This window comes from Coloeus monedula (assembly GCF_965178545.1).
Source record: "Coloeus monedula genome assembly, chromosome: 6".
NCBI classification, from domain to species: domain Eukaryota; kingdom Metazoa; phylum Chordata; class Aves; order Passeriformes; family Corvidae; genus Coloeus; species Coloeus monedula.
Genome location: NC_138786.1, coordinates 61,364,770 through 61,389,359, shown reverse-complemented (window position 1 = coordinate 61,389,359; position 24,590 = coordinate 61,364,770). Strand labels below are relative to the sequence as shown.

Genomic DNA, 24,590 nt, shown 5'->3' with positions numbered 1-24,590 from the left:
AGTGTCTTTGTACTGCAGGCGTGCACTTTACCACTAAAGAAGAATTTCCAAACACATCTGGAGTGCATTTGTGGGACTGACACTTCTTTGCTTCTTCAGTTATCAGGCTTCATTGAGTGAAGTGCAGGTAGTCTAGCCTCCTCCTCGAAGCAGCACCAGCTCTGAGGTCAGCACTGGCTGCTCAGGGCTTTATCCAGTCTGGCTTGAAACCTTCAAGGACTGAGACTGCACAACCCTTCTGGGCAACCATCACACTTCACTGAGTCAAGTCTGAGCACAAACACGTAGAAGTTGTGCTCCTTATTACATTGATTTGATTTGTAGGACCAGTATGCAAGTGGCAGGACCAAGGGGATTGTTCTTTTAGGTCTATTTCCTGGAGTATCTCTGAAACTTTGTGTCAGTGTGCCAGTAGAAATGTAATTATATCAGCTGGAGGCTCTCCTGGGAAGTGGAAGGAGACACCAGATTAGTGTTTCCTTTTCCCTTTGTGCTGAGATATTTCAAGCAATTACAGTTCTTGGATTATACCTGCTTTGAGTGTGGGCTGGACCAGGTGATCTTGGAAGTCCTTCCAACTGCAGTTATTGACTGATTCAGCGTCTCTGCATCTTTTCCCATTATTTCTCTTAATGGCTGTTCTTTATTTTCCCCACTGCCACCACAGCAGCTCTTTTTCAATGGGAAGCACCTTAAGAGCCCATTTATCCTCTTAATTGGTTTCCATGGCTTGAAAATGCATTTCCTTGCCTGGTGAAATGGGATCCATTAGTGGCATAACTGGGTAGCAGCGGTGCCACACGCACCGCACCGTGCAGATGGAAAATCTGGGGGCAGGAGGGGGTGTTTCCTCCTCTCAGGTTTGCTTTGCTGCCTTTTAGTGTGCTGTGCCACTATTTGTGGTTATTTTTATGTCATCCTGCTGCAGGCCAGCAAGGCTGAGACGGCTGCAGCTCTGCACCAGCTCCAGGACAAGGAGAAGATACTTGCAGCGATGAAGGAGGAGGCAGCTGTTGCAAAGGAGCAGTGCAAGCAGCTCTCCCAGGTAAACATTGAGGGGTTCATGGGTATAGAGAGGAGCAGGGGTTTGTAGGACTAGCAGCCAGCAAATGCTGGTTTACTGAGCATATTATAAGTGAAAAGGTGAAATATTTATGCTGAAAAGGCTTACCAAGACACTACGTTTGCTTTTACAATGTATTTACGCACAGGTATTTTCCAGTAGTTTTTCCAGAGAGTTCATTTACTGAGACTTGTAAGCTAAGCCTGTTTTTCTTTTCAAATGGTTGCTTTAAAAGCACTTCCTTCACCACTGTGAGACTATTTCATGGATGTAAATATTAAACGTCTTTCCTGCACTGCAGTTTTAATTTGGTCCTTATTGTAGCATTCACGTGCTTAAGTGCTTCTAGGCACAACAATCACCAGTTTTCTTCAAGAAGGAAGGTACAGAAAGTGCAGAATGTGCCTGTTCAGCCCCTGGAGGTGCAGCTCTGATTGCTTTGGACTTAGAGGGATGCTGATGCATTACTGTCAAAACTAGTTTGTGAAAATACACTTTTTTATGAAGGTTTCAGAGGAAAACAGTTAAAGTAGAACAAATAGTGAGGCGGAGATGGACTGAATTTGAGAGTCTTAGGAGTAGGATTTGTGTGTTTTGGCTGGTTTGGAAGCACATGAGCATTAGACTCAGGAATTGTGGGACAAAACTTGGGCACAGAAAGCTGGGTGGGCAAAGATGGGAGCAGAGTGGCCAGAGGATGCAGGAGTTGGGAGCCTTGGGAGATGAGGAGGGGAAAAGGGAGTGGGTATTGTGTGAGCTCCTGGCAGGGCACAGGTAGGTGTGTGTTCACAGGTGGGATCAAGAGGTTTGGGACAGTCAGTGTGTAATCTTATGGAGAAGGGGCTTGTGATGTGTTTGGAGGGAAGAAAGAAACTGCCTCAGGATTACAGAATCAAATTGGAGAGAGGGATTTGCTGGTGAAGAAGCAGAGGGAATGTATGAAGGAATCTGAGTGTGGGAAATGCATATGTGGTTGGGGAAAAAACATGTGCAAAGTGGGGCTTGTGAAGGCGAGGCAGGATCTGCAGAGAGGCAGGAGTCATCAGGGGTTTTTTCCATCTGGTTTGGGGAAGGGAAAAGCTGGGAGAAAATGGATAACAGCAAAGTTGCTGCAGTGCTGAAGTATCAGGATAAACGAGGGTAAAGCTCAGCTTGACTGATAAAAGCTCTTATCTTCCAATTAATGCGTTTCTCTTGAAAGCACTGTCAAAAGCTAAAGGTGCTTTAAGGTGCAGAGCTATTCCTGTAGGGATCTTGATAAAGATAATAACTGGAGGGGATAAATGAGAGCAAGAGCTGAGTACCTCAAGATTCAGAGGTATTTGGCAAAACAGAAGCTCGTGGAAAGTTAATCTTCCCAGGATCTCTGGTTCTGCCCTGACAGGGTAGCTGGGTTACTGAGGACTGCAAGTGAGTAGTGGGATTGGTGTAGGGATAGAAGAAGCTGCAGTGTGTCCTGGTGCTCTTCTTTTAGTTGCATCTTAATTAAAAATAACATGGAGAAAGATTTGTGTCAAGCTGTCTAGATTGTATTTGCAGAAGTGGCTTAAAACTGAGTTTGATCTACAAGACAGAATAGCTCTTATTTAAACTAAAAGGTGAAAAAAACTGTAACTACTCTGAAGAGATGGAGGGTATTCAGGCTAATAATTTAGAGCACTTACATTATGTCAGGGCTCCCTGGCACTGTTAGGAGCTGTGTGGCTGGAAACACCTGAAGCTTGGGTGGTAGAAATTCCTTTTTGTGTGATGGGAGCTGCTGAAAGCTGCACTTAATGTTTTTGCTTACTACAGCAAGTGCATTTATATTGCAGAGGAGCAGCTCTGTGGATTTCTCAGGTGTCTGGGTTGAATTACTGGCTAATAAAAGATTAAAAAGCAATGTGTATTTTCATCTGAAAGCTATAATATGGCATCATGCTGGTGGGATTCAGGGCTTCTCTGGCCTTTGTAGTGCACTAATAGCCCATCTCCTGTGGCAAAGCTGTTGGCTTTGCAACCTGCTACAAAGCAATTATTTTGCTCTAAAGTGCTCTATTTTGCCATGGTGCTTTACCTGTGTTCTTCCATTTTGCTAACCTTGGGATGAAAATCTAAACTCTGCCCTCTGTGATACACCCGTGGTTTTAGTTGTTAGAACTCTGTGATTTGGTCAGAGATAGAAAAAAGACTCCCATCTCTTTGAGACAACAGAAGATCAGTGTTTTAAATTGGTAAACTTTTTAATAAATGTGAGATTTATGATGATTTAGGATCATCATAAGGTTTTGGAAGTTTGGTCTGATACTGTGAATTTGCTGAGTGAAGATCAATGCTGATTTTGATTTTGATGCACGCTTGCTGTATTTTTAGTTATCTTAAAGACTCTTAGCCTTTAGAAAGGAGCAGTGGATTACTTGTTTCCCTTTTCCTGTTACTTCCCACCCAAGGAGCTGGTTGCAGAGAAGGAGAGGAATGGTTTGCTCACGGCCAAGATGCGAGAGCGCATCAACGCTCTGGAGAAGGAACACGGCACCTTCCAGAGCAAAATCCACGTCAGCTACCAAGAGTCTCAGCAGATGAAGATAAAGGTAAATGCTGAGAAGTCACTGCAAAACTTTGTGGCAGCTTTCTGACTTAAAAAAAAGACAGGGAGTTCTCACAGGTGACTTTTGTGGTGTGTAAAGCCCAGTGCTGGCTAGGCAGCTGGTCCCTGATCTAGTTACTTTCCCTTTCTGGTGTTCTGCTGAAATGTTATTCAATTAAAGTGTAAAATCTAATTGAAATACCCAGCTTAAGGGAGCCACTAATGCTGATGATCATTTACCAGCAGATAAATATCTTTAAGATTATAGTACAGAGTGATGGTGTAGCATAATACACATGAAATATCATTGCCTGGGGGAGTGCTTTGCTGGAAATATTTGAAGAGCAGACACTTGTATTTTTTTAAGCCTCCTGTTACTTTCTGTTGTAGTTGCTTTATGGAGTGACCTTAGAAGGGTTTGTTTCATCAGATTAAAAAGTTTAACTTAGATTTTTCTAAGCAAAATGGCCCTTCTTATACCAATTTAACTGCTTAGATTTCATTCTAGAAGGTTTTTTTTTCTGTATGCGTGTCACAGCATTGAGCCCAACATGTGAACTCCCCAACTTTCATGTTGTATCCTCTGTCTTGGCACTTTGGAGAGTAGCATCTCTGCGGTTTTGGAGCAGAGGAAACGTCCATGGAACTTGTGTAAATAACTGGACAATTAGAGGGTCTTGCTGCTGGCTGGGGAAGGGGAAGGAGACCTGGGCACACCTGGGAGGCTTTAGCAAGTGCTGCAGTGCCGGGCTGAGCTGGAGAAAGGAAATACAAAAGATCCAGTGCTCCGGTCCTGCTCCCTCTGCTGATGTGCTGCAGCATGGCAGAGGAGCTGAAAATGGTCACAGCTTCCAGTTTTGTGGGGTTTGTGCCTCCGCTTCTCTTGTTGGCATTAAAAAACGAAGTAGGCAAGGAAAAGACCCCCCCAATAAACGTCCAAGGCCCAGCTTGTTCCATTTGTTGGTGCAGAGCTGGAGGTGGCTGCCCTACAAGGGACTGCTCCCTGCTGCTGTGGTTGTTACACAAACTTTTATTTGGATTTTTTTAATGTAAGAAATGCTCATTGATGAATCAGCCACTTGATGAATGGTATCTTGGAACGGTGTCAGCCATACCTACAAACTGGCACTGATAAAGGAAGAGTGTTGTGTGCCCCTGAGGATTTTCAGACCAGACTTTTGACTCCAAGACCAGCTCTGCTGTTGTCTGCATATGTAGAGTCCATTTTTTTTCCCTTTGAATCCTGTCTTTTGATTTTGTTCACACTATCCTGAACCTTGGGTTATCAGGGCTTCTTTCTGCCTCAGTTTGGAACCTTGCTGAAAATCAGAATATTAGGTTATTAGATTAGATGCCTTTTGCAGTTTGCATGCTATAATCCATGCATTTTTAGTTTTTGTTACTTTTTCTGCTTTGTTTAAAGGCTTTGTAAACTTCTAATGATAACTTACAGCACGTTTGTTTTATTTCCCTTTGGAAAAGTAACATATTGATATCCAGTTATTGATAAATACCTCAACTTGTGTGGCTGAGCAATTGGTATTCTGAGTAACACTTATGTAGTCTTTTAAACAATAAAAAAGGTTGCCTTGATAAATAGGTCGATGCACTGATATAAAAGGAAACCTGTGCTTTGGTTTGAGCATGAGGGTCTCAGTAGCACAGTTTAATTTAAGAAGGGGTGTGTGAGAGGGAACAAAGCTCCCCTTCTCCCAAAAATCCACTTAGTTTTATTTACTGAAACTGTTGTGGTATCTTACCTGCTGCTACAAGCTGGGGTTTTTTTTGTTTTTATTGCTCCTTAGCTTAATCTTTTACAGAATTGACTTTGTTTCCCCATCAGTTCCAGCAACTCCGTGAGCAGATGGAGGCAGAAATAAGCCACCTGAAGCAGGAAAATGGTATCCTGAGAGATGCTGTCAGTACTTCCACCAATCAAATGGAGAGCAAGTATGTTGGCAGCTACTCAGAACTCTGGGTGTTTTTGAGCCTCCTCTGAAGAGTTGTTCTGGCTTCTCCTTTTGTTTCCAAGTCCTTGGCTGTCTCTGAATTAGTGATTAAGCTGGGAACACAAATGTTTTGGGCTGGACAGGTAGCTGGTGGTGTTTGCATTGAGCCAGGGCTTTCAGAGCAAATAATTACCTTTTTTTTCAACTTGAAGCCTGAGCTTTTAGGCTGTATTGCTGAGGCTTTGAATGAAACAGTGCAGCAGTGCTTAGGCACAGTTACTGTTTTTGGCAGGGTGTGTATCCTTCCCCTGGGGCTTTAGGAGAGGTGCTGATTGTGACCTCTTGGGAGAACAGCAGCTCTAAACTTAGAGATCAGTATCAATACCCTGCAGTTACTGGTACTGCTGGGGTGGCACTCGGATTTATCTGCTTGTGGTGTAAATGTTTGGAGCAAGAAAAAAAGGTATCTCCAAGTTTTGTCTATAGTGAGTTAAGTTACAACTTAGGCTGCCCCTGAGCTGCTCCTTTTGTCCATTGTGGTAAAAGCTGAGCACCCTTGTAAGGTGTGTAGAAGACAAAACTGACGAGATCTTTGATATCAGATATTTGTTACTGTTGGAGTCTGGAATGTCAAGTGGTGAGAGAAGGGTGTGGAACCCTGGTTTTAGGGGCCCTGTTCATTTAAATGAAGCATCATTATCTTTTAGACAGTAATCCTTAGAAGGCCTTAATTCAAGCAAACTTGAGATAAACATGAAATGCTTTTTACTTGCTTAGGCACAAAGGGGGAGCCTCTTAGAATTCTTCCCTCGGGCTGAACAAATACATCTTCTCTCCCTGCCGAGAAAGTGCATCAGATACCTCCATAAGTTAATAGTCAGGTCAAGGCCAGGAGGCAGCAAATAGTCTGAAGAAATGTCTGCAGTTAGTCCAGGAGGAATAGTCCTGAGCAAGCCTGAGATCAATAATCCTTTATGGGAAGAGGAAGAGAATGTGAATTTCAGTGTGAGACCTTTCCTTATGCTCAGTCTCTCTGGTTTACATCAGCCTGCCCAAATCATAGCAGTCAGCTTGCAAACCTCTTCAGGGAACTGGTGCTTGTGGCTTATTGCTGACCTTTTGTTTCTGACCCTGGGTTGTAGCTACTGAGTTGTGCTGATGGCCAGGAGCGATGTGTTTTGCTGCTGTGGCCAGAGTACCTTATCCCTTTCCTAGGATGAAACAGTTTGGGGGGGGGGGGGGGAGAAATGCCCCAAACCCACCCTGTACAGCCCTTTGGTTGCAAATACGGGACTGGCTGTTGACATTTGAGTAGGTGCTGTTGTGGCCTTTGCTCGTTGTAGAAAAGCCCTGTGGAAATGTTTGTTTTCAGGCAGTCGGCTGAGCTGAACAAGCTGCGCCAGGACTACGCGAGGCTGATGAACGAGCTGGGGGAGAAGAGCAGCAAACTGCAGCAAGAGGAGCTCCAGAAGAAGAATGCAGAGCAGGCAGTGGCTCAGCTGAAGGTGCCTGGGGTTTTCTCTGCCTGTCAGGTTGTGCTCAGGATTTTATGTGAGCCGGGATGTGAGGCGTGTGGGAATTGCTTTAGCTGCTTGTTTCAGATGGGCTGAGCCAGCCTAGGGGTTTATTTAATGTTTTTATTCAGTGCACTGGGTTTTGAATGATTACAGATCTCCCTGTGAAGTGAAACTTACCTTCCAGGTAAATATCTTTTCAACATCACCAGTTTAGCTTTTTACTTTGCTTTCTGTGAGAGTACAATTCCAACAAGAGTTGATACTTCGGAGCCATTCATCCAGATGACATTGTCCTTGTGTGGTTTTTATTTGAAGCTATGTGCTTTTGCTTAAATGTATGCTTAATTTTGAAAATAAATATACTTTTTCAAGAGTTAAAATGTAAGTGGACTGGCTTCTGGATGAATCTCTTTCAATTTCTTTGGAAGAAAAAGTCTTTTGCTGCTTTTTTTTTTTAGAAGAGAAAGTGTCTTCAGGTGAGAATGGCAATCCAGAGCTCATTATTTCTTTAATATTTGCAATTAAATCTTACATACCAGAAGTTCTCCCTGCCTTTTGCCTTGGCAGGTGCAGAATTGGTATCTAGAGTTAAGATGTTTTAATTACTGGATGCAGATTTATGTAATGCTTGGCTGGTCTGGCTTCTGGTGTTAATTCTGAACTATCACGGCAAAGATGCTACATTTTCATATTACAGAAACCATTCTGTTAAGAGCCTATAATGAAATCCTGTTCACAATTTGCCTTTCAAATTAATAGGCTAAACTAGTCTAGGAGGAGGATTACAGAGCACTCTGTCTCAGATGTGCCCTAATGGAAACAAGAACCAATTTCACTTCATTGCTGTATGTTTTGGGAATAGCACTGAGGAGAAGCACTCTGAATGCTTCAAAAATAAATTAAAGGTTAGACTTCTTTTCATCAACTCTTTCTTCAATGTGAAGGTCCAGCAGCAGGAAGCAGAGAGAAGATGGGAAGAAATCCAGGCTTATCTCAGGAAAAGAACAGCAGAACACGAAGCAGCACAGCAAGGCATGTATCACAAAATAATGCTTACTGCAGTGAGCTGGCTGTTGCCATTTGTTAAAAAAGGACATTTTTGAGTAAATATCTTAAATCAAGCTCAGGTGGAGTCAGCCCTGCTTCAGCACCCTGGGGAAGGTGTGTGTTGGGACCCCGGGTAGTCTGAATGCTGATGGGGGAGCTGAACCTTGGCTTGTTGGAGTGAGGCTCCTAATCAGCCTCCCTGTTTACAGTGAAAATGATTTCCCCCAAAGTTAAATATTGACTTCTGAATTAAAATCCTGACATTTCTGCTACAGATGTGCAGAATAAGCTTGTGGCCAAAGACAATGAAATCCAGAGCTTGCACAGTAAACTTACTGATACAATGGTGTCAAAACAGCAGCTGGAGCAGAGGATGCTGCAGTTATTGGAGGCTGAGCAAAAGAGAGCTTCTGAGGAGGACTCCATGCAAATGCAGGTGCAGGTAGTATTGCTCAAGTGTTTTAAGGGTTTGGGGTTTTTCCTCTCACTTTGTGTCTGTGGAAACGCAGAAATATCCCTGAAATGCTGCTTTAGTAAGGCTTTCCCACTGAATAAAGGATGAAAAAACTCTGCTTGTGAAGTGACACCTCCTGTGTGGTGCTGTGAGGAGGTGTGGGGCCACCTCACACCTGAGAAGCACTTGGGGCAAGTCAGGAAAAGGTGCTGACCCCATTTCCCAAGCTGTGAAATGGTCCATGGTCTGGGGAACACCCTGGGACAGCAGCCATGAACCTTTGATATTTGTTGATCTCCCTCCTCCTGGCATCAGGTGGTGAGAGGCAGGGTGGACATAAATTCTTGAGGGCTTCAGGGAAACCAGATGGATTACGGTGGAGCTGGGAATACTTTTCCTTGATACAGAACAAGTTCTGGTGCTTCCACTCTAACTGGTTGGCTGTAGTGGGGAGAAAAAACTGGCATCTTTTGTAAAGTGTCTGACATGTCAATGCTGAACTGTTCTTACTAACATAATCATGGCTAAAAGCTAATCCTAGCAGAGGTCAAGTAGCTGCAGATCTCAGCCTGCTTTTCTTTCTGTGCTCTCTTACAAGGAGCTGATAGAGCAGAATGATGCTTTGAATGCTCAGCTTCAGAAGTTTCATTCACAAATGGCAGCCCAGGTACAGCATGTTCTCAGACTTTCTTTTGTAGTCATGACTTGTGAACTTTCATTAAAAGTAAGACTTTTTGTAGCTGGGTATGAGATGTAATGCTGAAAACAGAGAATTGTTAGCATCCTCTTTTCTAATGTTTCTTAAACACTTTTAGAACTTTAGGCTTCTTTCTTTTTTGGGGGGGGAAAATCCACTTATTTTCTCCCATAATGGCTTTCATTTATAACTAAAGGGTAGGGTACCTTTTTCAATGGTTTTTTTGCTGTAACTTTGCATGTCTACAATTCTGTCTTGTGGTTCTTCTGGTTTTTCTGTAGTCCTCCTGTGAACCACCTGATTGTGCTTTTTCCCTTGTGGTAGCTACTGTATGAAGCCGTCTGTTCATTTTAGTGCTGATTTCTATGCAGAAGAAGAAAAAAAAAGAAAATCACACCAAAACCCCACCAAACCTGCAGAATGCCTTTCTCAGTTATTTTAGTCTTTAAAATTTTGGTTTGACTAGTTGTTTTGAGACATTATTTCTGTTGTAAACACTGTCTAAAGCCTTAGGATCACTGGAGTTGCTTCCATGTAGAGGAGGGTCACAGAAATCAGCTCAGGCAGGCTTTGGGGGCACAAGTGTGGGTGCTGTCTTCTTTTAATCGTGGGTGTGCTCGATGGAATTTGATTAAATTTGACATCAGGCTGAAAATCTGGCTTTGCTTGAAGTGCTTTAACCTATTGAGTGAGGAGAGTAGTGAGGGAAGAGCCACTCTGGATTTACAGCATCTTCATGGCCTGCTCCTCTCATCCCAGTCCTTTAAGGGCTTTGGAAATAAATTCCTAGGGAAATTTTACTTTTTAGCTCTGAGTTACAGCGGGAGCATGTTGGAGGTGTGTGCTTTCCCCAGGTAGCTCCAACTGGCCATGAAAATTCAGGCAAGTTTTTCCACCATGGACAGTGGATGTGCAAATGACACTTTGGAGAAGTGAGTTGGGACTGGATCCTGCTCTGGATATCTTTTAGTTATTAAGAGGGACTGGAATTGTGAACATGGAAGTTCTGTCACAGTCTGCAGAGGTCCATTGAGGCCTTCATAAGCAGTGTGATGGGTCTCCCTTGTCCTGTTGTGTGTGACAGCACAGGGACAGGCTTTTTCCAGAGGGAAAAACGCCCCTTGCTGGTTTTATGGTGCTGTTTCTGTTCCCAGCACAACTCCTGATACACTGTGCAGGGTTTTCTTCTTTTTTCTTCATTTGAGTGGTTTGTCAGCAGAATGTCCCATAAAGCACTTCGTTCCTGGGAGGGAAGTGCTGGTGAACCCTGTGGCTTGTTTGAATCTAGTGAAGGACAAATAACAGGGGTCTTTCTTCCCTTCATGTTGCATTAGGCCAGAGGGGAAGGGACATTGGTATGTGCTGGTATTCCTTCAATGTTCCTTAGCCAGGAAATAGTTGGAAGCATCCTGTGCCAGTTTACAATAAGCACACAAATGCTATTCCTGGCTCACTCTAGATGAGGATTCTTTGACTTGCTTTACTTCCAGTTATTTGTTTTTATTTTTTTTTTCCTCCTGCAGACCTCAGCTTCAGTCCTGGCAGAAGAACTTCACAAAGTGTGAGCATCCGTTTCCTCTGGGATTTGGGAGGTGTTAGTGGCTTTCAGTGCCTGCCACCTTCCCTCCACTCACGTGCAGAGCATGTGGGAGGGACTGGTAAAGGAAATGTTGCTGTCTGTGCTTTCAGCTTCTCATGAGATCAACCTGGGAGCTGGGAAACCGCTTCCTACGGATTTCCCTTCCGTGTCTGGCCTCAGGTTTGGAGTCTGCTGTAGCTCTGAGCTCCAGAGAAAGCAGCATCTCCTCTGTTGTTTACCCCTGCCTGTGTGCAGGGTCAGTGCAGCGTGCAGGAATGTGCATGACCATGAGAATTGTTACTATTTGGGCTGTGGGGCTGTGCCAGGAGGGTTCTCCCTCTGGGAGGTCGGGTGGTAGTTGTGTTTCAGAACTAGGGAATGTCTCATAAATGTTTTGGCAAGCAGACAACATTTAAAATGGAAAAGCTTTTGGACCCAAAGTGTACAGTCAGCAGGATTTAGAGCAGGAGCTGGACTAAAGGGCCAGGGTGTATTTTGGGTTTAGCTTGATGCTTCCTGCACCACTTCCATCCAGAAGAGTCTTTTGTACTGATCTGTCCCTGTTTCTCCCTTGTGCAGGATTGCAGAGAAGGACAAACAGATAAAGCAGATGGAGGACTCATTAGGCAATGAACGTGCCAACTTAACCAGCAAGGAGGAAGAGCTCAAGGTATAATAAAAGCATGTGCCAGCTGATCCAGGGAGAGGCTCGCTGGCTGCTTGTACAAAATGAAGCCCCCAAGGCTGCCCTCTTGGGGTGTAGAAACAGCCTTTTCAGGTACAGGTCTGCTCTTCTAGGCAATGCTAGATGCTGGGAAAGCTGTTGTTAAGGAAACTTGAGGATTTTCCATCAAAAAATACCCTGAAATGTCGCCCTGGAGAGTGAAATACTCTCTGTGTATGAACTGCATATATATTTCTTTTTTTTCCTTCCTTCAGGTCTTACAGAATATGAACCTCTCCCTGAAATCAGAAGTACAGAAGTTACAGGCTCTGACAAATGAACAGGTAAAGCAGTTGTTTTGACTTTGCTCCCTTCCCAGTACCTATTCTGTCATAAATGCAAATGCAGATCTGTTGGCTTTTAAGCAAGCTCTGCTTAAGCACATTAATGGTGTGAGGCTTCCGGATTGGGCTAATATCTGATTCCCTGGTGTTCTCAGAGCTGGTGGGAGGACTAATTCTTTCCCCTCCTTCACCAGCAAAGTCTTGTGCTTGGATATCCAAGTTACTGAAGCATTTTGCTTGGTTGGTTTAGATTTTCAGGCACACAGAGTGCAGGACACTTCACAGGAGTGAACACTGGGAATGTGCAGGCCTGGCATTTGCATACAAGATTCATAAACAACCCCCCCAAAAGCCCCCCCAAAGCACACAGCCCCCCTTCCTCACCACAGAGATGTTTTTAGAGCCAAACAAGATGCTGTCCCTGTGTTGCTGCTATGTGGTCTGTTCATTACAGAAGTGGAAATGAAGTGTTTAATTAGAGATAATCCCAGTTGTCAAATGAATCTCTTGGAGATCATTCCCTTTGTGCAATTGCATGCTTGTAGATTGGTGTTGTAAAAGTGCATGAAGACAAGCTTACCCCTTTCACTCTTGATTTCAGTCATGTGCTGGGAGGCCAAATGAGTTGTTCTGGCTTTTTAATATTGTGGAATGAAAGGTTGATTGAATCATGTGATGTATCCTAAGTCTGTGTTAATCCTCTTTATATCTAGGCTGCTGCTGCACATGAGCTGGAAAGGATGCAGAAAAGGTAAATGGCTCTGGGATTTGATAAACAATGTTTATCAGTCTTTTATGTTCTTTTCAATGATGCTTTTTGTAAGACTTGGATGGGGACGTGTTTAACTGTTCTGCTGTGTCTCAGCATTCACATAAAAGATGACAAAATAAGAACTCTTGAAGATCAGCTTCGAGAAGAACTCACGCAGATTTCAAACACAAAAGAAGAATTCAAGGTAAGATACAGAACAGGTGTTTTTGTGCTTGTTTTCAGTACGTTTTCCAGGCTCCAGAGGTTGTGAAGCACCTGTAGAACAGTGAAATAAGACTGACTTTTGGGTGCTAAGGTAAATTACAGTATTGTGTTTGTAAGGCAGGAGCAGTGTGGGATGTCGCAGTAGCAGACTGTGCAGCAGAGTGAGAGGTGGGATAACACAAGTTAAATGCAGTGTCTGCAGTTGTGGAGAGTGAGGGCTTTGAATTCTGATAGAGGAGGTTGTACAGTAAAAACTGTATTGATTTTCCTGCATTCCACCCACAAATGTGCCTTTCAAGGCCTTGGTGCTCTTGTTTGGAGCCTTTGTTGCTTGGATTATCATACCAAGCCTCTGTTTTCTGTCAAGGCAGATGTAAAAATGCTTATTTTAGTTCTGCCTCCTTCCAGATTGTTTCTCATAAGGCTGCAGCTAAACTGCTGAAGCTTTTGTTCTGACATCTGGGGTCTGCACAGCAAAGCTGCTGCTTGTTTCTATGTGGTGTGTGCAGAGAGCAGCTTAATTCCTCTTTGCCCTCTGCCTCCTTGGCCTTTTCTTCTGAACTTGGGCTGTTACAAACAGCCCTGCTTCCCAAGAGAGGTGATGACTCCATCCATTTAACTCCTTTAAAGCCCTTGGTGGGTGCTGCTGCTCTTCTGATGTTTCTGGTGTGAGGTCAGTCCCTCTGAACCTCCCACTGTCACCTTGGGGAATTTGCTAGTGTGGGACAGAGTGAGTGGGCAGTGGCAGAGGCAGGATGCTTTTGTAGGAGAAGCCTCTGGAGTCTCCTGGAGCTCTTTGAAGCAGGTAGTAAACTTGATTCTTGTATTAAAGTGACACTTTCAAAGAGGTTTTGATGAGAGTCCCTTTCCAAGGCTCTGTAGTTTCTCTAAGCTGTCAGAGAATAAGAGGGAAGAAGCTTGTTCTATTAATGGAGTAGGAAACAAAGTACAATTTCAGGTGATTTTTGGAATAAAGCTGGTGATTGAGTCATCAGTGAAGTGTGGGCTGGGTCACAGGTGTATAAACTGTGGAAAGGAGAGTGGGAAGAGATGGCAAGCTGGAGTAAGCAGGCAAGTTGCAAGTTAGTGACACTCTGAGGGCTTTCAGTGTGGTGAAACATTATAAAATGGTAGGTGAAGTGAAAATGAATGTGAGAGGGAATATGAGCATCGTTTTAGTGTGATGGTTTCTGTAGTAACTGTTACCCAGGAAAAAGGCCTTGGAGGTGTTGTGAATGGGTATGTTCTGTAATCAGTTCAGTGCTGAGTAATGGCAAAAATCACCTGCAGGCAGTTCCAGCAGTTCTTGGGAAGTGAATAGAGAACTGAGTACAGATCATCATCATCATCATGATGGTGCAGAAATCCACACTGTGCTCTCAGCATGAATATCATGTGCACTGCTTCTCTCCCCTGCCTCTTCTCTTTGATCCCAAACAGAAACCAGACCAGTGCTGTTCTAAATGCTTCCACCTAAGGAAGTGCTGCTTTTTCCCATGCACATGAAAGAAGGAAAAACCGGGTTCAAAACAGAGCAATGCATTTAATCCTCACTGTTGCTGTCCCTTCCTGCTTGTGTTTGCCCTGTAAGGCTTTGGGGCTGGAGCACAGAGCACGTGTCCTTGTCCTGCTTTTCACTTTTGTAAAGCACCAAGCAAGTCTTTAGAAAGACAGAAAGCAATCATAGAGGAGGATTTTAAAATACTGTCTATTAAGGGCTGCTGAGTCCATTGTATGGAGCAAGAATGCAGGAGGAAAGGCAAAGTCTGTTTGTCCTCCCCATCCACCTCTTCCCAACCTGTGGTCAGACCAAATGTGGGAGCTGTGCAAACCTCTCTGCTGCTGGACTGCCAGTTCCTTGCTGTGCATGGAGGCAGCTGAAGGGAACTCAGAAAGGGGAACTTGGACCATTTGCTTTGCCAGAGGAGTGTTTTGTAAGAGGCAGTTATCAAATCTTGACATGATGCTGATGCTGCTTTAGGAGGAAAACCAAAGCAGCTTTTTTCCAAGCTTCTCACATTTGGTACTGTCTGATTCTCTGTCAGGGAATAAAGATGGTAACAGCTGAATTTCTCATGGGAACATAAGGACAATACTTTTGTCCTTAACACAGAAAAGCAAGACAGAGAAGGAAAGGACTCTTTGTAGTCTTGTAGCTTCCAAAGAACTCTCTGTAATGACTTCTGTGCTATTTAATTACCTCTTTGCCATTATGGAAACACTGTATTTAGGCTCTGCAGTTCTGAACTGATAAAATGCCTCAATTTTCTTCCAGGTTTTGAAGGATCAAAACACAGCTCTGCAAGCTGAAGTTCAGAAGCTGCAGACTCTTCTGTCTGAGCAGGTACAGCCAGTGTTTGCTGAGCTTTTATCAAATACCTTCTATGCTTTTAATTTCTTCAGTACTTTTTCTTAACCTGGCTGTAGGCTGGATTAGTTGGTGTCAAAACCTGATGCTGTTTTAGGTATTTTCTCTTTCATGGAGGGTCAAGTAAGGCAGTTGTGACTGCCTTGTAGACCTAGTCAAGAGTGTCAAAACAAAATGTGGATTTCTTGGAAGACTCATATAGCTTAACACGAGCAAGAACTTATTTCTGCAACCACTTTGACCCTTGGAGATAGAAAACTCTTTACACTATGATGTTTTTTGCCTCCTGTTCTCTATTTTCGCCCATGGTTCACCTGCTGCAGCCAGACTGGTGCTCACAGGATGCTGCACATTCAAAGCTTTTGTGTTGTTCAGCTCCATCTCCTTTGGGATGTTCTCTGGGAGAGCCCTTGTGAACATCACTGACTTTGCACCATTGTGGAATGAGGAAACTTCCTGAAACACTGGAAAAAGACTTGCAGGAGAGGAAACTTTTCCTGTGCTGTGTTGGTGGCTGCTAGTCAGGAGCTCCCTGTGTGGAACAGCTTCCTTTCCTCTGGTGGAGAGCCAGATTTGCAGCCACTGCTCCCCTGGGCCTGGCTGATCTGGTGTCCTGTCTCAAAGACTGGAGGTGATTTTTCTTGGAAGCTGGTTTATATTTCCCATCTGTTCTCTCACAATGTGGTGGTGTTGAGAAATCATGAATGTTCTGCCAAGTGAGCCTCAGGTGGAGCTTGTAGTTCTGGTAAATGCTCAAAAGAGGCTGATTTTTCAGGTACTGAGCTGGCTGCCAGTCCATCAGTGTAAAACCATCAAGGCATTTGGGCTGGATCTGTCCCTCCCCTGAAAGACTGACATCTTTCCAGCATCAATATTAGACACATATGCCATGAGGACTTTCTCCCCCTACTTTGTTTTCCTTTCTGGATGAGTCATGTAACCAAGCTTCTGGTTAACTTGGTGCTTTCCAATTACTTGTTTTTAAATCCCAAACCATTATTGATCCAATTAATGATGGCTCTATTTTTTTTTTTTCTTCATAGACAAACAAAGACTTGATAGAGCAGATGGAAAAAAGGTGAGAAACTTTTTTTTTGTTTTGAGTCAGAGGCTAAAATAAAGATTTTGGTGGCAGTAAGGTTACTGTTGATAGCTGAACTGCCTTCAAAGTTAAACTCTCTTTTTTCCTAATTTTCACCCTCGCTTTTTCAGCATGAGAGAGAGGGATGATAAAATCAAGACAGTTGAAGAGCTGCTTGAGGCAGGACTCATCCAGGTGGCTACTAAAGAGGAGGAGCTGAAGGTAAAATCCCTTGTATCATCTTTTGGTGGGGAAGTAGACATAAAGTGCATGTAGGAGTGCTCATGGTTCAGTGTGAATTCCTTCTGAATAGGAAAAGCACTTCGTGGAGATGAGGTTAAAACCTTTTCTGTAAGATAGACTAGGCATGAGCATCAGTGGGGTAGAATAAATGCTTCTCTCTGCTAAGTCTAGGGCAGATTTTGCTAGGATGCCCTTGGGACAAAAGGGAATGCATCTCTAGAGCTGTACATTTGGTTTAATCTCCAATCAATCTGTCTTTGGGAAAGGGTGTTTTGTCAAAACTTGGCATGATGGGACTCCTGCATTTTTTTGCTTAGTTGATAATTGGAAGGGCTAAGTGGGTTATAAACTAGTGAGTCTCCTGGGATGATGGTAAAGTTATTTCCTTCCTGTTTGTTTATAAGGAAGGTAATGATGACAAGCCTGGAGAGCCAGTACAGAAATCCCTGGTTGTTTTGAGCTGCCTTTTGGTGGAAAGCTGTGTCCACCTGGACATAGCCAAGGCAATGTTCCCTTTCCTAAGGTGCCTAAATTCAGGGGCATTGTTGACATCTGTGTGCTGGGGAGGGGTTGCAGACTCTTGAGGTTACTGAACAGCCAAAGCTGTGAGCACATCATAAACTCTTCAGGCTGAAAAGACCTCTAAGATCATTGAGTCCAACCATCCCCCAAGCACTGCCAAGCCCATCACTAAACCATGTCCATAAGTGCCACATCCACGAGGCTTTTAAATCCCTCCAGGGATGGTGGTATTTTGCAAATTATTTGTTTGAAATAATAATCTACAATTTTTTAATAATGCTGATGACCATGTTTAGATTATATGTTTTTTATTCCTGTACTGTGTTTCTGTACAAAGGCATCTTTGAATTCTTATATATTTTGGATGTTACTATTGGCTCCAGAGTAGGATCTAGACTGTTAAAGCCCGTGGTGTTATAATTTTTATTTGTATTCCCAAAGTGGTGTGAAGCCTGTCTGTGGGAGAACCCAGTATTATGTAAATACATCTAAATAAATGGGCTGTCCAGAAGAGGGCCTGGAACATGATCTGTTACATTTGTTTTCCTGACTTCTCTGCTCAGTTACAGCATTCCCACCTTGCTCTATACCTGGGCTCTAATTTCCTATAAATTGGTGTCCACTCCAAGTTATCCATGGTGAATAATTAGTTTGTTGAATACTTTGGCTGCAACAGCTGCAGAGGGGGGTCTCTTTGAGACTTTCAAAGTCTTTCACTTATTCTAAAAGAAATTACTTTTCTGTCAAGCTTAACACTTTTTTCCCCCCACAAATGAGTCTTTCATTATCTGTGTGTCTGCTTTCAAAGGCCCTGCGAACGGAAAATTCATCTCTGAGAAAAGAACTTCAAAGCCTGCAAATTCAGCAATCGGAGCAGGTAGTACTTTTAATCTAAAACTTTTATTACACCTAAACTAAATCTGAAAGAATCTTGCTGTGGTTGCAAAAGTCAAGGGAAGAAGGTGGAGATGCCTTTGAAGCCTGTTGGCAAAGCATCCTGTTTTCTTTCAGTGTTGGTCTGGGAGCTGATGCTTCTGTCAAATATTTCCTTTGCAGAAGTGTCAGAAGCGGGGCAGACGTGCAGGATCCTGTCAGTGCTGGCTGTGGGTTGGTTTCAGGTTGCCATGCTCTGAAACTGCTGTGGGTCTCCTTTTCCAGAAGCCTGGAGCAGCAGGCTTGGCTGGCAGGCAGCTCGTACTGCCTCAGCTTCGTGATGAGCGTTTGAGGTTCCCAGTGTCAATCCACACTCTGCAGGTGTCACTTATCCCCCTTCTCCTTGTGTCTGATCAGTGACGCTGTCACAGTGTTGTCATTTTTGATGTGCTGATCAGGAAGTGCCTTTCCTTGACATCCAGCTCTGCTTGGACAGCTCAGGAGGGCAATTAGTTCCTAGAAAATAAGTTATGGAAGAGGGAGGCACCGTGACCCTGAAGAGATGTACAGTAGTGTCAATATTAAAGAGTAGCTGATGAAATGCTGGTCCTGAACCTCATCCTCTTCAGGTAAAGATGGTGTGGGTTTGCCTTTGTTTTCCTGGAACTTGCAGCAGGCTTGGTATTATTGGTTTGCTAGGAACTGGAGACTGACAGCTTATTTTCTTAGGAGCAGCCAGATACATAAAATCATTAGGCTGCTGCATAGTTCATCCAGTGCCAGAGAGCTCCAACTCTCTATCCTCACCCCTTAATGTTCACAGATTGTTTTGCTCTGTTCTGCTTTTTCTAAGATGAAGCTCTGTTTTTAACAGGTTTCCTTCCAATCACTGGTGGAGGAACTGCAGAAAGTGTAAGTTACTGCCCAGATTTAATTTCTGATTATTAATTCTCTTTGTCTTCATTCCATGACTACAAGTGTATTGCTTCCCTGAAATGATTTGCCTTTAACTGGGTGAAGTGTGTGTGTGGCAGGAGGCATTTTCATTTTTGAAACATGTCACACCAGATCAATACCTGCTGAAAATCCAGTTGCTTCTCTGCTAAGCAGTTAATTTCATAAGCCTTACTTTGACTAGATGAGGAATTGCTCTGATTTGTCAGATAATCATTTTTGTTCCATAGGCACTTTAAAAGGAGTGAGGCTGTGTGAGTTTTGAGTTGATAAGTACTTCGGTGGAATGTCCAGTGAAGGCTGATTTTAAGTGTGTGTCATTCCAGGCACTCTTGATATCTTGATTTGCATTTTTAGACTGCAATAGTATTTATTTAGGATGGTTATGTAAAGCCAGCTGGTTCCGCACTAGTCCCAGTCTTATTTTTCCTATTTGTTCCTCCTGCCTGGTCCCACTGTGGATCCCAGAGGCTGGTGATGGGATGTGATGGGATAGCAGAACCAAATTTTGTGTGTTTGCTTGAGTAGCACATTTTTTTCATCCAGCTAATGTCATTTCTCTGTGCTTTTTAAGGATCCACGAGAAGGATGGAAAAATAAAATCAGTGGAAGAACTCCTACAAGCTGAAATCCTAAAAGTAGCAAGCAAGGAGAAGACTGTTCAGGTATCTCTGTGCAATCCCTGCCTTCCTTTCTGTGTTGATGCCACGACCACATTTGTTTGTTACTGCATGGCATTCTACAGTGATCAATTTGTAGCATCCATTTTTGTGGCGTTTTCGTGTTTCCATTGTCCAACCCTGTCTTGTTTTGTCATTGAAAAGGCTTTGACACAGGAAATAGAGGCTCTGAAAGAAGAAGTAGGAAATTCCCAGCTTGAGATGGAAAAACAGGTAAAATACTTTAGTGCCAGCAGTGTGAACCAGCCTTGCCTTGGATGTGCTGCTCACTCGTTTCTGTTCTAGTGTGTTCTGTTTCACTGGTGAATGTCATTGGGTAAGGAACTTTTTAATGCTAGAGCTCCACTCTTCTTGGATATATAGCCAGAAATATGTAGGATAACTAGTGCTGTCCTTCAGAAACCACACACCTCTGGAAGCCTGAGCTTTTTGGACCATTAGTATGAGATTTGGCAAGAATTGCTACAGCTTAATGCATTGCAACATCAGCTCTGTCTGGGCACACTGTCCCTGTAGTGAACATGAGATCCTAGGACATCCTTGGACGCTGGCAACTTGGAAATTTCAAGTGCTGAAGTTGCTGCTCCCGTTGTTGGCCTTTTTCTGTGTTGCTGGAGCAGTGCTACAGGCCCAGATAATATCTGCTTTCTGGCTAAACCCAACACTGTTTTTTTCCCAGTGCCCAAAAAGAGTTCAGTCTTGGCACAGTCAGTTTTGCTTTAGCTATCAGGAATGCAGGGATGGAGGAGTATTGGCTTTTTTGGCTTGATTGCTGTCTGGCATCCAAAACAAGGGAAGCCCACGTTTCCTTAGGGAGCCCATTCTGCAGGCAGCTTAATCCATCGTGCTGTCAGGAAGTTTGCTTGTTTGTGTGGGTTGTGTTTTTGCTCTGCACTCTTTCCAGTCCTAGCTACATTCCAACATGTCACCCCTTTCTCAGTGTTGGAGTTTTGTCCTTTTTAGGCAAAGCTTCACAGAATGTGTTTCCATCTTGGGCTTTTCCTCTGAAGCAAATTTCCAGGAACTGCGGGAGTTATTTGTGTGTATTTCCTTCCCTGGAACTGTCAGAGCCCAGAATAAAATGCAGTGTAGAGTTGCTGTCTCTGGAATGCTCTGTGAGGGATGCTTACTCCAAAGGTGGTGTATTTGTGCAACTTCTGGTCTTCTGCAAGCAGAAGAGAGATTTTTGGGAATGTCTGAAGCTCCTGCTGTGTTGTGGTAGAGGATTGACTATCTACACAGATAACCACTGTCAGGCTTTCACACAGCATTCAAAAGTAACATTCCCACCAAATCTTGTGTCTTCAGTCCACATTCAGCCTTAGAATGGCAATTTAAGGGAGTGCTGGCTTTTCAGAAAGCACCTAAAAAGCACTTCCTTATGCAAGGATCTCAATGGCCAGGGATGATCTCTGTGGCTGGAGGTGCAGTTGCCAGTGAGATGGTGGTCACAGTCACTCTCTGCTTCTCCCTGTGTGTCTCCTGTGGGCCTGCTTATGTTCCCATTTGCACTGTTTCCTTTGCTGCTCTGGAAGTCACATTTTAAATGTGGGGAATGGGAATAGTGGGAGAGACTTGGTGTATTGTAATTAAAAATGTTTTTATGCTTACTGCAATAAAACAGGGCCTATTTTGATAATGTCTGAAAGCTTTTCCCCCTGTTTCTTCATAGAGCAATTTTTAGCATTTACGTGCCTTTTTCATGTGCATTGAACTGAAGTGCTTATTACTTTCTTTAGGTGACAATAACATCACAAGTCAAAGAACTTCAGACTCTGTAAGTGCAGTTATTAATGTCTGATCTGCCCTGTGCACCCCTTACTGACTCCCTAAATTCAAGTCAGGATGGAGGAATGTAGGCAAGGCATAGTGGAAAGCTTGCTTTGGTAATATCTGAGCTGTAGGGGTGGGGAAATGGCCAGTCAGTCCCTTGTATCCCCAGCTGGGGAGGGGCAAGGAAGTATTTTTGGGTGAGGAGAGCACACATTTGTGAAACCCCTGCAATGTGTCAGCACAGAGTTTGCTTTCACCTAATGAGCAGTGCCATTGATCAAGGGCATCTCCTGCTAACCCAGGCTGAAGTGGAAGTGTTCACACATTGATTTTTAGCAGGTGAATTGTGGTTGTGCCTTTGATCACAGATGCTGCTTTTGTTGGGTGCTGCAAAGCATAGGATGTTTTATTTTCAGATGGATGAAAGAGTGAGGGGTTGATGCTGTGTGTCTGTGTTTAATGGTACAGGTTGAAAGGGAAGGAAAAGCAGGTGAAAACCATGGAGGCCTTATTGGAAGAGAAGGAGAAAGAGATTGTTAAGAAAGGAGAATGTTTGCAGGTAAGCTGCTTTAATATTCTGAAGGGAAATAAGTTCTGTTGCAGCATTTCTGGCTGGGAAAAATAAATTCACACTTCTAACCTTGCTTTTTTCTGTCCAAAGGGTCAGAAGGATACAATTGCACAATTAACCAGTAAAGTTCAGGAGCTGGAACAACAGAACCTGCAGCAACTCCAACAGGTACAGCCTGCAGAGCGGATGTGGCTTGGGAGTGCTGCTTGGTTGAACAGGAAGATATTTTTCTCCTCTGCCTCACACAGAGGATTTGCATTGGCTTCAACTTAGAGATGTTTTAAATCCTACTTGACTGAGCTATTAGTTTACAATGCAGAGAGCCCACTAGTTCAGCTGTGCTCATCCAGAACAGGTTTTACATGGATAGCAAGTTCTGAGAGCTTTAACTGGATGACACTGTGCATAACGAGGTGCTTTGGGGGTCTGAAAGCCTTGGAGCTCCCAGACAGAGTCCCAGCTGTGTCCCAGGCACCTCCTTGCCAGGCTGAAGCAGCATCTCTGCAGGGCTCTGCTCATGCAGGAGCTTTGGCTGTAACTGAACGTAGCAGCTCCTCTTGAAGTGGTCAGGCTGTGCTGTGATTCCTTCCTGCCTTTCCCTGGGGCTGGGATATTTTGGCTTTTGATTTCCTGCACTGGACTTGAGAGCAGACAACTGGACAACCTTGAACCCAGGTGTTACTTAATGGAAGAATTTTTCCAATAAGGTGGTATTCCGGCTCAGTTTGGATTTTTGTTGATGGTAAAAGGAAAGGACTGAGTTGAACTTTTATTTTGGGTGGATGTCTAGACACAGGCATTTATCCCAGGCGAAAGATTGAATGGAGAGCAATTGGCTGGTGTGACGTTTGGGATGCTTGGTGTAAGCTCTGTGTCTGAAATCCATTATGTGTTTAGATATTCTTGGAGCAGTGCCTGATGCAGAATTCCTGGTATTTCTTTGGCAAGTGTCTTGCAAGCTGTGTGTTGCCCCTTCTCATGCAAAGAGCTGCTGTTAATTTGAAAACTGTGCCATCAAAATGAGACTGGGAATTACTTTTTCAGGTACCTGCTGCATCCCAAGTCCAGGACGTGGAGAACCTGTGAGTATGGGGAGTAGCAGCTCCTCAAGTGCCTGCTGGGAATATGCATGGAGTCTATCTTAAATTGGAATGTTTGAATTGGTGTCAGGAATTTCATGGGCTTTGCTAAAATAAGCTGTTAGTGCCGGTGGCTGGAGTGCGGCTGCTGCCGTGCCTGGCGTCCCTGCCCTGAGCTGTGCTGCTCACACACTGAGAATGTGCACCCAGGGCTCTATTAGCTCGTGGAACTGCTGCTGCTTCTCGTGTCTAGTGCTAATTTCTCCTTCTGTTCAGCATGTTTAAGGGTTGCAGTGCCTGTGGCTCAGTCGGTAGCAGCAGCGAACAGATCCGGTTTTTGCCATTTTCAGGCTGAGATGCAATAGCCAATTCTCCAGTGCCTGTTTTATGGAGAAACGCTGCCAGGCTTTCCTCTGTTTTGACTCTGCTTAGTCTGGCTGCTCCAAGTCAGAGGAAGGTTGTATGAGGCTGTGCCAGAAAGGGCTCTGTCTTCAAAGCAGCTCCTGTGACGTGCTGCTCTCCCAGCAGAGCTCCGGTACAGCCGGTGTGTGGTACCTGAGGCAGCCTCAACACAGAAAATGTATTTATCTTCTGCTGCACAAACTGTCCCAGTTTGAGTGTCTGTCCCTTTTTAGCATTAATTCTTACTTTAACTTTTTTTTCCTACTTTAACCCTTCCTCCTTACTTTCTAAACCATCTCTGCAGGTTCAAAGGGGAAGAAGAGCAAATGAAGAAGTTGAAAGCTATGGTGGAAGAAAAAGAGAGAGAAATTGCAAACCAAGTAAAACAGTTGCAGGTAAAGTTTTGGCAGAAATGCCTTGTGTTGAGGAGTCTATGTATTTTGAGTGTATATCTCTATTTATACATGAGTATATATTGCCTTTTTTCTTTCAACAGGATGTGCAAAAAGAAAATGAATCTTTCAAAGCTCAAATACAGGAATTAAAGCAGGAGAACTGCAAACAGGTACAGCTTCCAATTGCAGTGTTACTGACTGAAGTCAAAAGTGGGTGGTGGTAGTTTGCATGGGTGGCATGGAAAACCAGGAGTTGTACTGCCCATGGAAATCCAGGACAGCTTCAGTTTTGGGTTGCACTGAGGCAGCTTTTCTGGCTGTTGCATATCTGTTCCTGCTTCCTTTTATCATATGGATTTGCAGCCTTGTGTTCTTTCTTATGCCTGATGTGTTCCTGGCCAGAGGAGGCAGGACAGGATTCCCTCAAAGGCCCAGAGTGCAGCTTTCTGGGCTTGCAGCAGTGCCTGCTTAACAAGGCAGATCCTGGTCTTTGCTGCTGCTCTGCTCCTAACATATCTCTGGTCTCTTTGTAGGCATCTCTGGCTGTCCAAAGTGAGGAGCTTCTGCAAGTGTGAGTACTGCCAGGAGTTGAATGCTTTAGAAAATTGATTCAGTTCTCTTAATTGCTCAGGGAATTTTGAAATAATTGCCAAATGTACAATATTGGAGTATGTGAAGTGGCCAGTAAAAAAAAAAAAAAAAAAAAGAAAAAAAGAAATTACTGTCTAATAAAAGTTGAACATGGGAGATTGTGCTCACACTGCTAATCCTCAGGTGTAATCTCCTGCAGGCA

The 24,590-nt window shown here is 43.8% G+C and overlaps 1 protein-coding gene across 9 annotated transcripts in view; it reads left to right on the top strand.

Moving 5' to 3' along the window:
* The window catches only part of KTN1 (kinectin 1), a 75,172-nt gene that overhangs the window by 31,466 nt on the left and 19,116 nt on the right, over window positions 1-24,590 (top strand). For 6 of the 9 annotated variants that reach the window (XM_082283504.1, XM_082283508.1, XM_082283507.1 and 3 more), the window contains exons 6-31: window positions 929-1,045; window positions 3,493-3,633; window positions 5,473-5,579; window positions 6,951-7,083; window positions 8,040-8,127; window positions 8,418-8,584; window positions 9,195-9,263; window positions 10,817-10,854; window positions 11,452-11,542; window positions 11,812-11,880; window positions 12,594-12,631; window positions 12,746-12,836; window positions 15,132-15,200; window positions 16,268-16,302; window positions 16,437-16,527; window positions 17,879-17,947; window positions 18,818-18,855; window positions 19,472-19,562; window positions 19,722-19,790; window positions 21,317-21,354; window positions 21,819-21,909; window positions 22,012-22,089; window positions 22,966-23,003; window positions 23,707-23,797; window positions 23,899-23,967; window positions 24,331-24,368. In XM_082283504.1, the coding sequence (XP_082139630.1) occupies window positions 929-1,045; window positions 3,493-3,633; window positions 5,473-5,579; window positions 6,951-7,083; window positions 8,040-8,127; window positions 8,418-8,584; window positions 9,195-9,263; window positions 10,817-10,854; window positions 11,452-11,542; window positions 11,812-11,880; window positions 12,594-12,631; window positions 12,746-12,836; window positions 15,132-15,200; window positions 16,268-16,302; window positions 16,437-16,527; window positions 17,879-17,947; window positions 18,818-18,855; window positions 19,472-19,562; window positions 19,722-19,790; window positions 21,317-21,354; window positions 21,819-21,909; window positions 22,012-22,089; window positions 22,966-23,003; window positions 23,707-23,797; window positions 23,899-23,967; window positions 24,331-24,368 (2,054 nt within the window). The remainder of the gene's footprint in view (window positions 1-928; window positions 1,046-3,492; window positions 3,634-5,472; window positions 5,580-6,950; window positions 7,084-8,039; window positions 8,128-8,417; window positions 8,585-9,194; window positions 9,264-10,816; window positions 10,855-11,451; window positions 11,543-11,811; window positions 11,881-12,593; window positions 12,632-12,745; window positions 12,837-15,131; window positions 15,201-16,267; window positions 16,303-16,436; window positions 16,528-17,878; window positions 17,948-18,817; window positions 18,856-19,471; window positions 19,563-19,721; window positions 19,791-21,316; window positions 21,355-21,818; window positions 21,910-22,011; window positions 22,090-22,965; window positions 23,004-23,706; window positions 23,798-23,898; window positions 23,968-24,330; window positions 24,369-24,590) is intronic. The other 3 variants (XM_082283509.1, XM_082283506.1, XM_082283505.1) reach the window with 2 other exon arrangements.